Source organism: Passer montanus, unplaced genomic scaffold (assembly GCF_014805655.1).
Source record: "Passer montanus isolate IOZ18808 unplaced genomic scaffold, ASM1480565v1 scaffold21, whole genome shotgun sequence".
NCBI classification, from domain to species: domain Eukaryota; kingdom Metazoa; phylum Chordata; class Aves; order Passeriformes; family Passeridae; genus Passer; species Passer montanus.
Genome location: NW_024366703.1, coordinates 3,108,152 through 3,119,400, shown reverse-complemented (window position 1 = coordinate 3,119,400; position 11,249 = coordinate 3,108,152). Strand labels below are relative to the sequence as shown.

General features: G+C 42.3%; 1 protein-coding gene across 1 annotated transcript; it reads left to right on the top strand.

Moving 5' to 3' along the window:
- Positions 1 to 2,184: 2,184 nt before the first annotated feature.
- Positions 2,185 to 10,310, top strand: ANKRD1 (ankyrin repeat domain 1). Its single transcript, XM_039708725.1, has 9 exons — positions 2,185 to 2,421; positions 3,602 to 3,781; positions 5,528 to 5,665; positions 5,755 to 5,862; positions 6,487 to 6,585; positions 7,643 to 7,741; positions 7,885 to 7,983; positions 8,148 to 8,246; positions 9,403 to 10,310. Exons 1-9 carry the CDS (start codon positions 2,200 to 2,202, stop codon positions 9,511 to 9,513), a joined length of 1,155 nt encoding a protein of 384 aa, XP_039564659.1. The 5' UTR covers positions 2,185 to 2,199; the 3' UTR covers positions 9,514 to 10,310.
- The last annotated feature ends 939 nt before the right edge of the window (positions 10,311 to 11,249 follow it).

The window sequence follows — 11,249 nt, the reverse complement described above, 5'->3', positions numbered from 1 at the left end:
TCCAGTACAAGGTTACAAGCTCATTATACTACTTCCCCCTCCAATATTAAGCAATAGTGATAAGCCAAGGGTCTTAGCTGATACAAACTGGTGCACTTCTGCTATTTCAATCGTGTTGCCTTTGTTTATATGACATTTAGCTTAAAAGCATTTACTGTTAGGTTAATTTAGACCCCAGCCTTTGGTTAAAGTGGATTTCTGGGTGTCACGATTTCAAAATAGAAGTTTGGGATAACTAAGGAATATTCTATTTTTTATTATTATTTTAGTCATTACGGATGGGATGCTTTAAAGATGAATAAACTGTGGTGTTTCGGTAGCACTCATGAGAATTGGTTTCTGTTTCCCCTCAGAGCACTGAGATTTCCTGTAAAGCTACTCTAGCTCTGGATTTATGTACCATTTGCAGAGGAAGATCTATCTCCTTAAAGCTTCCACATTAGGTTTTGCTGAGTCAGTTTTATATACCAAGCTGTTAAAAAAAAAAGAGGGAAAGCAAAAAAAGGGAAAAAGTAAGCTTCAAAAAAACTAGTCCAGAGGAAGTTCACAGTTCCTTAAACAGTTTTTTTCTAAAAGCAAACCTCTACATTTCTCTTTCTGCATCAGGTCTCTGCTGTGATCTGTTTTCACTAAACTAGAAACATTCTATGCAGCCATCCTATCATCCTATTAGGTTGTGGATTTCAAGACAATCTCCCAAATAAAAATTAGAGTACTGAATAGATTGAGGTAAGCTGCTAGAATGCAAGAAAACGCCTGAGCTGCCTCTTGTCACAGAGACATTCAGCAGGAGTACAAAACTGCAGTGAAAAAAAGCCTGGCAGTGTGATTCAGACCATACCACTAGGGGGGAATGATAGCGTTGCTGTACTTAAGTTTAGAAAAAAATGTTCTGAAAGGTTGTGTTGCTAGCACATACTCTATTTTAGTTCTGGGACTCATTCTCTAATGTCATATATATTCTGAGTGGTAAAGGAACCACCTGATGTCCAGCTTAATTTCAGGGAAAGGGAGGGCATAGGTATGATGGGCACTAGAAGACAAGTTTGGATGTGCTCGGATTACTGGGGGATAGTTCAGAGGAGAGACACCTTGAAAGGTCAATGTCAGGAATGCAGCATGCTAATGATGCTGAGGTATAAACAACACCCGAGACAGGTCTGGATTTGGTGAAGCACTTATGTACATGTTGTACTTGAAGCACCTGAGCTGCTGTATTCATTTCAGCCAGGTGACCTGCGTGCCTCACCAGGCAGGACCTCCAGGCATTGCACTGTCACAGAACTGGTGTGTCTTGGCATTCACCCACACTCTTTGAATGCAAAGATTAGTGTGTCTTCCTCCCATAAAACTGCCTTCTGCTGGTGATCATTCCCCTGATTCCAGACAACTCTGATTCATAGCACAAGAAAAGCTTTCCCAAAGGATTCAATAGCACTTTTCCCTCAAAACACACGCATCATCTGCATATATTTGTGTGTATCTCATCTCATCCTAAAAAATAAACAAATCACTTCTGGGCCTCTATTCTCTCATATCTCATATCCAAAATATTGAGAAAACAATATTAAGTTTTCCCCTTTTATTTTGCAGAAACATAATTTATTATTTGGCTAATAATCATTGACAAGGGTCCAAAAAAAATGCAAATCTTACTGTTTTGATATCTCACACTGATTGTAACTCATAATGTCATAGGCCCTTTTAGCACTAGAGACATCATTCTGGTATAGTAATCCCTTCAGAGAATTCCTTCCAACAAATATAGAAGACTGTCATCATGATGAGAAAAAGCCTTTCCTCTAAAAGTGTTTATCATCCAAGAATAAATAACAATGAAAATAATGGCTTTTTGAGACTTTAGAGGTAATAATCCATTTATCAGGAAGATATCGCTATAAAGATTGTACATAAACCATTTAACCTTTCCAGTACCTTACAGTCATCTGAATGTCAATTAAAAAAAAAGAAAGAAGATGAAGTTATAATGCTGCATCAACAGACAGCTGTCCTAGTGGGCACTGGGAGCACGGGATGGCTCGCATTGCTGAGCAGTGCAGTCATTGCTCCAGGAATGATGAGCTCACATTTCATTCTGATTCCCATGGTGTGGCAAGGCTGTGGGGCTCTCACCCCTCCTGGCCCAGCTGACGCCCCTCGCTGCCTGGACACCAGATCTGGCTCGTTAACGCGTCTGGAATGAGCGTGAGCCACCTCTCAGCTGGCAAGCACAAGGGGCATACTTGGATTCCCAGGTTGGAAGATTATCTCATTCAAGCCCAGTTCTCCCAAAGATATATAAGTGCAGTGAGCGTGGTGGCCCCTGCAGAGCTGGCCCCAGCCCTGGGAGCTTTCAGCCACACAGGAGCACAGCCTCAGATCACAGCAAAAATGACGATGATGATGAAAGTAGAAGAGCTGGTAGGTGCAACCTTCTATCCTTTACTCACAATGAATTATTTTCTAGACTGTCATTGGACCAGGCAGAGAGAGAGGACCTTTGTGGATCACTGATTTAGCAGGCTACCAGCACTGCTGTGCTCTAGGTGCAAACCCTGAGATACTGTTTGTTATGTTATTACATTTTCATTGTAAGTTTTTCTTGGGAAAGGGTCTCACCACAGATACAACTATACAGCTGTTTGGATTTGGCATCACAGCACAGTTCACCAGGAAAAGACCAACCGAAATTTAGCTACTCATTTGATTCTGTCCTTGATTTTAATTCATATATATTTTTAGAAGCCAGTAATGTTAGGATCACACTAAGTAATTCCCATATAATAAGGGACTGGGACAACATATTACTGCTTAGAAACTACAGTATTTTATAACACTAAATTAGCAGCTTAATAATAGTATTGTTTTCTAATAATAAACTAACAGTTCCTACAGCCACTGCTGTTCATGATGTAAAAGTCTTTGAAAAATTAGGTCTAGACCACAAGTAATGGGACATTCCACTGCAGGATTCAGACTAAGAATGTCTGATCTGATGGAGAAACTGGAAAATATGAATGATTCAGTAAAACACTGCATTTATTTTCCCAGATGGTTTTCTTAAGATACAACTGCCTAAGTAGTTAATGCTGTCTTAAATACTTTGGCAAGGTTCTCACAGTTTCTTCTGCTTTAGACTCTATAACAAATAGAATTTTACAAGGTAATCAAACAGAAAGGCAGTCTAGGCCACATGAACCACTCTCAAAATACACATCTGCCTCTACTAAATTTAGCAAGTTATCTCTTCATACACACTTAATTGGGCATCAGAAATATTTCTGAACACTATTGAAAGCTGTGCTGCTGCACAGTACCACAAAGCTTCTGCCATTCTGCTATGAATGGGACTTTGGTACTGACAGCAATGGATAAAACCAGCCTTGAAATCCCTCAGGAGCCTGATTTAACTGGGAGATGAGCCCCAGGCAGCTGCATCCCCAGCTAAGGCAGGCACAGGCAGAATGGCCTGTCCTGGCTGTCACACACTGAGAGAGGGCAGGAATGAGGTGCAATCAGCCCTAGGCAATCCATGTTTCCAGCTGGTGGCTACTGCAGTCAAGAATCCACTGATTGTATTATATCATGTTTGCATTTACAGGTGACTGGGAAGAAGGTGGATGATAAAGAGACTGGCAGCTTCCTCCCTGAGGACTTCAAAAATGGAGAGTATGAAGCTGCTGTAAGATTAGAGAAGCAGGAGGACCTAAAGACAGTCCCTGAGCACTCATTGACCCGAGGTGATCTGGCTTATGAGAAGGATAAAAAACTAGAAGCAGAGGTAGGCTCTTGGGTATTCTGCTTGGATTTTTATCATCATGTATGCATTTCCTGCTGCAGTCCTTGACGTTCTGCCTTTCTATAAGTTAGAAATACATGGTGAGCTAGAAAACCCTTGGGAGATCACCACAAAAGGAGGTTGGTCTAAAGTCCACTGCAGAGCACAGAGATCTGCACACCTGTGTAGCCTGTGGGTGCAGGCAGTGACACTTTGAGGCAGAACCCAAACCACCCCTACATTGTGTGCCTGAAACCCCGAGAGCTCCTCTGCCCAGGGTCAGCTGCTGCTGGCTGTCAGTGGGGGGGGAGCCAGGGAGACACCTTCAGCCTGCACACCTAATGACTGCTACCAAAAATAACTAACCCACAGAAGATGCAAGTGTGCATTTTTGAAGCCAGAAGCCTTAACTAACATGAAAATGTTCTTTTTATGAAAACAAGGCATTACATTTACTAGCACATTTGGGAAGAACTAATGAAACTCATACTGGTTTACAGAAAAGTACCAATTTCAATTCCTGGAGCATGACAATTCTCCCTGGGTCCTTAAGAACAGAAGTTTTTCCCCCCAATAACACAGTAACTATAAAATTTTTAAATGTTTTTTTCTGAATAAGCAATGAACTGGCCTAAAAATTTAAGTAATTTGAAAATGATAAATTTTAAGTAGCAGGGGAAATAAGACTTTGTTCTAAAACATGAAGAGTGAGAAAGTCAGTCTCAGAAACATTAGAATATAAACTACTTCTTAAACTTCTACAGAGACATCATTACTGGCGACAGAGGTTTTTTTGAGTTCCTTCAAAGCAGGGTCCTAAGAACCTAGTGGGTTTCCAGTTATCCACAGTCAGCATAAATATTTTCCAGTAGGCCAGTGACCTGTAGACCAAACCACAAATACAGAGAACAATAAAAAGAAGAGGTGGGAATAACTTGAATAAGAACTCAGTTGACAAAACCATATACCATATGACCATTTACCAGTGTATTCACCTTAATCACACCATGGAACAGAATCTGTCATCTGTGCTCACCCTGAGCTAGTCCCTGTTTGTGAATTTCCTGAAGCCAAGGACACCTCGTGGGATCTCAGTTCAGGCCTGCCCTTGGTGTCAGCAGTGCCCCACACTCACTTCATGCCCAGATGCTTTTTACAAGCAGGTCTGGAGAAGTCTTAAACATTTATTGAACTTCCCTATCAAGGACACTGAGGACATTCTTTGTGGCTTCCCAGAATGTACAAACACTTGTGGACTGAAATGCTAAGATCATTCTAGACCTTTTTTTTCTATTGAGGGTATATTTTTAAGCAAAAATTTAAGTTCCAATAATTTAGGGGCTGCATAATTAAAAAAAAAATAATTAAAGAAAATCACTTGGTGGAAGTCAGTTGAAACTTCAGGAGCTTTCCAGCTTTCATAAACTGCACATGAGATTTTTTAAATTGTTGTGCCAGAAGAGACTGTAGTGCTGCTCTGACTCCTGGCCTAGATTCATCTCACAACATACAGCTCAAGAAGAAGTTACAAAGAGGTTTAATGGTATATGAAAATCTGTAGATGAGGTAGAATTTCTCATGTAGTTAGCAATTTATTGTAAAGGTCAATTAGTCCTATCTGAAAAAAAAATAAATTTCAAAGTTCATCCAGTCTCAGTTGAATTCAGCTGAATAGTATCACATTGCTGTCCTGCCACTCTGAGAGGTGGTCACACAGCTCAACTTGCTGCTCTCCCTGATTTGTTCCAGCTGAAGAAGAAGAAATTACAGGCCAGGTCAAAACTTGAAAATTTGGAGGATCTTGAAAAAATTATTGAGTTGAAGAAGAAGAAAAGATGCAAGAAAGTGAAAGTGCCCGTTTTAAAGAAACCTGAACCAGAAGTTATTGTAAGTTACTTCAAAGTAGTTTATTCTGGGAAAGTATTAATGAGGGTTTGTGCCACACACATTTATGTTCTCTATATTCTTTCCTTCAGACAGGACCTGTGGATATTCCCACATTCTTCAAAGCTGCACTGGAGAATAAGTTGCCAGTAATTGAAAAATACCTATCAGACAAAGGGGATCCAAATGTCTGTGATAAGGTACAGTCTTCTTGCTAATGCAAAGCCTGCTACAGAAAAGAACAAAAATAACTTTTACCATGAGGTTTTGTAGATTTCACTCTCATGAGAGGCAAAAAGGGGTGGGGAAAAGTAAATAAATGTTGGAAGTTTTGTACATCAAGTTTTCTAGTGGCCACTGAAACCCTTCAAAATCATATTACCTCAAAAGAGTCTTTACATTTAAAAGAAGGCTGTTGGTGCCCAGGAGAACCTGATTTTCTGTAAAAGGTGATCTTCCAATGCTATGGAAAAAGAGATAAGAAATTTTTCGGCAGAACAACAGAAATAAGTGGCTGCTCTCATACTCCATGATGCATGAGTTTCAAGACACAGTGCAGCATGTTGGATGGGGAACTCAACAGGCATAATTTTAAATCTGATGCCATACTGCAGATACTTCTCCCATCCTTTAAAATGCTGGGTAGGCAGCTCTCAGCTTTTAGGTTGCTATTAAAATTTAGCAGATTTCAGGTCTGAAAAGCTCTTTAAAAGGAATCAGCATGGAGTATGTATTTGCCATCATCTTAGGGAGGGTGGGAGAAGAGATTTAAAGACAGTTTGTGCCATATGCAATATCTAACTTTGCCCTGCTTCAATTGCCAGTACAAACGCACTGCGCTGCACAGGGCATGCTCTGAAGGACATCTGGAGGTGGTGAAGAAGCTGGTGGAAGCTGGAGCCCAGCTTGAACAGAAAGACATGGTATGCACATCCACTCACACCTCTTTCCAAAAGCTGCTCGTTGTTTAATAGGTGCCAGGAGAACCATTTATAGAAGTGCTTCTTAGAGGGGAGGAGTACTAAAAGGCCTTGCAAAGCCCTTGAAGTTTATCCTTAAAATAACATTGTTGAGAAGAGGTTTCAGCAGGGAGTGTCTGCCTCCCTGTGCCAAAATGGTTGTTGGAAAACACAGAAGGGCTGGCCACAAGCAGGAAAGCCTGGGGTAGGGTAGGAGAGCTGAGGTCAGGCTCCCAGCCCAGCCTGCCAGCGCTGTCCCACACAGGTCCCCAGGGGCAGCAGGAGCACCAGGATTTCTCCCTGTGCCTGGGAGAGCCCTGTCTCCTGTGCAGTGCCGCCCACAGGGGGTCCTGCAGCTGCTCCTGTGCTCCTCTGCCCTTTTCCCCTGGCTGAGCAGTTGGCACTGCCAGCCTTGCTAAACCCAGTGGGGCTCACAGAGGCTGAGGAAGAGGAGGAATGACAGGCAGAGTGCGAGCATCAAGGGACTCCTTCCAGCACAGCTCAGGGCAGAAATGCTGAACCTTGTAGAGGAGAGGGGTTTTAATTCATTTTGTGTACTTGCATTACTTGGGGATTTGTTTTTTAAAGAGAACTATTCTTTCCCTTGAGTTTAATTTTCTATGCATTTTAGGACCCTAAAGGCATTAAATAAAAAATATTAACTAGCACATACCAGGCACATACCTGCCTAAAGGTAACTTCTAAACTCAAGGAATAAACAAAACACATCCTCTCTCACAGCAGCATTGCCAAGATCCCTGTCTTTAGGAGTAATATGCAATGAATGTGAAGAGTGAGGAATTCACAGTACTGCAGAAATTAGGGCAAAATAAGAAAAGCTGTTACTAGAAACAATTTTTTTTTTTTACCCGAAACTGTGATCACTGTGTGATCATAGTGAAGTGTTCTAGGTTAAATCACACAAAATTAATTTGGATTAATTTAGCAATTTGGTTAAAATAGTGTTTTTTTAAATATAATTACGTATTAAAATACTTTTAATTTCCTTTTCCTATTAAAGCTTCATTCTACAGCTCTACATTGGGCATGCCGGGGTGGAAATCTGGACGTTCTGAAATTCTTACTGGACAAAGGGATAAACATAAATGCAAGAGACAAGGTACGTGCTTCTGGAACTCTGCAGCTTTTTAACATGGAGAAAAAAAGCTGACCCTTGCTCCCAGTAGACAACTTCTGGCAGCTGTTTTTGAAGCAGCTTTCACCTGTTCCATGCCACTGACCATCTCCTGCCCTGACCCGCAGCTGCTCAGCACGCCCTTGCACGTGGCTGTGCGAACAGGCCGCTACGACTGCGGGGAGCACCTCATCGCCTGCGAGGCGGACCTCAACGCCAGGGACAGGGTAAGGACCGGCAGCGCCCAACAGGGCCGGGGAGCAGCGACACAGGGCCGGGGAGCAGCCAGCCCCAGCGGGGCCCGGGGAGCGGCCCCAGCGGGGCCCGGGGAGCAGCCAGCCCCAGCGGGGCCGGACAGCGCCGGCCCTGACGCTGCGCTCTGTCCCTCCAGGAAGGGGACACGCCAATGCACGACGCCGTGAGGATGAACCGCTACAAAATCATCCGGCTTCTGATCCTGCACGGAGCAGATCTGACTCTAAAGAACTGCGTAAGTAATAGCACAAAATCCTAGTAAAATGCTTTAAAATAAGTTTCGCACCAGAGCAAAGTTTCAAGACCGGGAGAGACTATTTTAGAACACTTCAGAGCTAATTAAAGCAGAACTGAGACAGGGAAAGGGTAACCTGGGGGAGGTCACGGAATACAAGAAAACCTAGTACCTTTTTTAAAACCAGAACCCACTATCTGCTACTTAGACAACATCACACCTTTCCATTATTGATTTTAATTACTCATATCATGAAAAGATGCAAGAGACAGGGCACTTACTCTGCACAACTCCTGGGCTTCAACCACCACTGAGACAACAAGGGCCTTAGCTTGTAAGAGAAATCTTTTTGTTAAGCCCACAGCTGAGGACGGGCTGTTAGCCTTTCTGCTGGCCAACAAATCCCTGTGGCTGAGCAGAGACAAGTCCCACACCTGGCTGTGCTCAGAGCCACTGCAGCACCATTGCTCGAGCTCTGTGACCACTTGTTAAAATAAAGCACTTGACAGACCTTTTGCCCCAAATCCAAACCTAGCAGCAGTAGCTGGTTTTACCGTTGCCAGCCAGTGTTTTTGACTCACAGTCAGTCAAAACCCCAGGCGACAAGGAGGAAAACAGTCACTGGAGCACTGTACTCCCTACTCTCTGCCCAGCTCCCTGAAGTGTGGCCGCTCCTGGCATTATCCCTCATCAGAGTATAACAATTATGGAAGGCACAGCCCCAAAGGCCAAAGACTTGCCCTCAGCTGTTGTCTGCACACAAAGGTTGGTCCTACTTAATTCCTGTGGCTTATACTGTAATTAAATTCTTATCTGAATTCTGCATTAAATAGAAGAGTGTCTTACTGAGATTGCACCTAAATATGTTTCTAATCACTTGAAATTAAAACAAAAGGAACACCTGCATGTTCTGCTGGTCACAGCATTTGCCTAAACCCACTGAAACCCAGGCAGTTTTCATCATGGGTCTGACCAGGACTGGGACTAGATCTGTAGAACGGGAGTACTCTGACCCCAGGGGTGCAAGAATAAGTCTAAGCCTGTGTGTGCAGAAGGGATTCATGTCATGCAGATACACTGAACAAGTATTTAGGAAAGAACAAGGACTTGGCCATCACTGGATGAAATTAAATATTCTTCTGTTTCTTTTAACCAGGAAGGGAAAACTCCTATGGATCTTGTTCTTCAGTGGCAGAATGGCACCAAAGAGATATTCAACAGCCTGAAAGACAATTCCAAAAAGAGTACCCATCTAGGTAAATTCTGAAGAGAGAAACCAGACCACACTCTTTTTGCTGCTTTTAAATGCTTCCCACAAACCTGGATGAAAATGTCCTTGAACATCTATTGAAAATAGTTGTGGCACTGGATTATTTGAGGTGCCTTCACTGAAAACTGCAAGAAATCTGCAAAGAAATTATTTTAAAAGACAGGTTGAGTGTTAAAATTCCACTAGCTCTAAAATGGCTTTATTTATTTATATTTATTATTTATTTATTTAAAAGTAATTTTTAATGATGTTTATTATTTAAGCTTTTTTATAGGTGCAATTGGTCTAAATGCAATTTTTGCCAGCAACATACATCCTTTGGTCTTAAATGGCAGAATTTTCAGCTATAGTAGCAACTTTTCTCAGGCCTTCCAATAGCTCTAAATAGCAAATACTTGCAACTGTTGCCTTGTCTCACTACTAAAATAACCTGTGAATTGAGTGGTGGTATGTGGAGGAGCACTGGAAGGAGGCATACTGAGGTGCCAAGTGGATTTAATGAAGCAGTTGAGTAATGGTGTTTACACAGGGTTTGGCAATCATGGTTGATAACGAGCTTGAGGACAGAGCTCCATCACCATGTACCCCTTTGGACTGAAGGATTCAGATATAATGTTGTGAAGGTGAGAGGAGACTGTATCAGGGAAGTGAATTTTTTAAAAACTAGACTACTACAAAGTATGATGACAGAAGAATGCAAAATCAGATGATGTATATTTGTAAATTTGTACTGCTTTTTCTGTACATTTTGAACTGATCCATTTCAGATTAAATTAACTGAGTGGTTCTTTTTACTTGTGGGAGTGGATGATGGAGTGGTGAGCATGCATGGGGTAATTTTGTCTCCCTTTAAACTAAGTTCACATTGTGTCTGCTGCAAAATTCTCAAAAACTTAGGTGTCTCAGCTGCCAAGAGCAGCCATCCCTTGTGCTACCTCCCTGCCACTGTCAGATAAACCCCATCTCACTTATTTTGTTAATTAGAGGCACATGTGAAAGCAGAAATACAGTATTTCAACAAGCTAGTAAAACAAAGTTACAGTTCCATTACTGAGTTTAACAAATATAATCTCTTAGTTAGTCACTACTATGTGGAGCATGAGACAGCTCCAGTTATCCAAGCCAAGAGAGATGCCACGTCCTGTTAGGAAAGGCAGACACTTCTCCCTTTGCTTTAGCAGAAGCAGGACAACCTTCACGGCTGCCAGCCAGAGCATGATGCCCCATTTCATAGAATCACAGAACAGTTTGGGCTGGAAGGGACCTTTAAAGCTCATCTATTCCAATCCCTCTGCAATAAGCAGGGACCTTTTGAACACGATCATGTTGCTCAGAGCCTTGTCCCACCTGGCCTTGAATGTTTCCAGGGACAGGACATTTACCACCTCTCTGGGCAACCTGTGCTGGTGTTTCACCAGCCTCATTGTAAAAGACTTCTTTCTTGTATCCTAACTAAATCCATCCTTTTTTAGTTTAAACCTATTATCTTTTGTCCTATCACAACAGACTGTAATGAATATTCTGGGGTTATCTTTCTTAGAAGTCCCCTTTAAATGCTGAAAGGCCCCAGTAAGGTGATGCTGGAGCCTTCTGCGACCCCAGGCTGAACAACCCCAGCTCTCTCAGCACTTCCACACAGAAGTGCTTCACCCTTCCTCCCAGCTTTGTTGGGCTCTCTCTAGACTTTGTTAGGCTCTCTCTAGACACACTCCAACAGCTTCATGTTCTTCCTG

Bases quoted from the DNA above. Each gene is read 5' to 3' on its own strand.
- ANKRD1 (XM_039708725.1), top strand. From the start codon at position 2,200: ATGAGCGTGAGCCACCTCTCAGCTGGCAAGCACAAGGGGCATACTTGG. The intron at 5,863-6,486 runs GTACAGTCTTCT...TTCAATTGCCAG, and splicing joins ATCCAAATGTCTGTGATAAG to TACAAACGCACTGCGCTGCA. The intron at 7,742-7,884 runs GTACGTGCTTCT...CCTGACCCGCAG, and splicing joins ACATAAATGCAAGAGACAAG to CTGCTCAGCACGCCCTTGCA.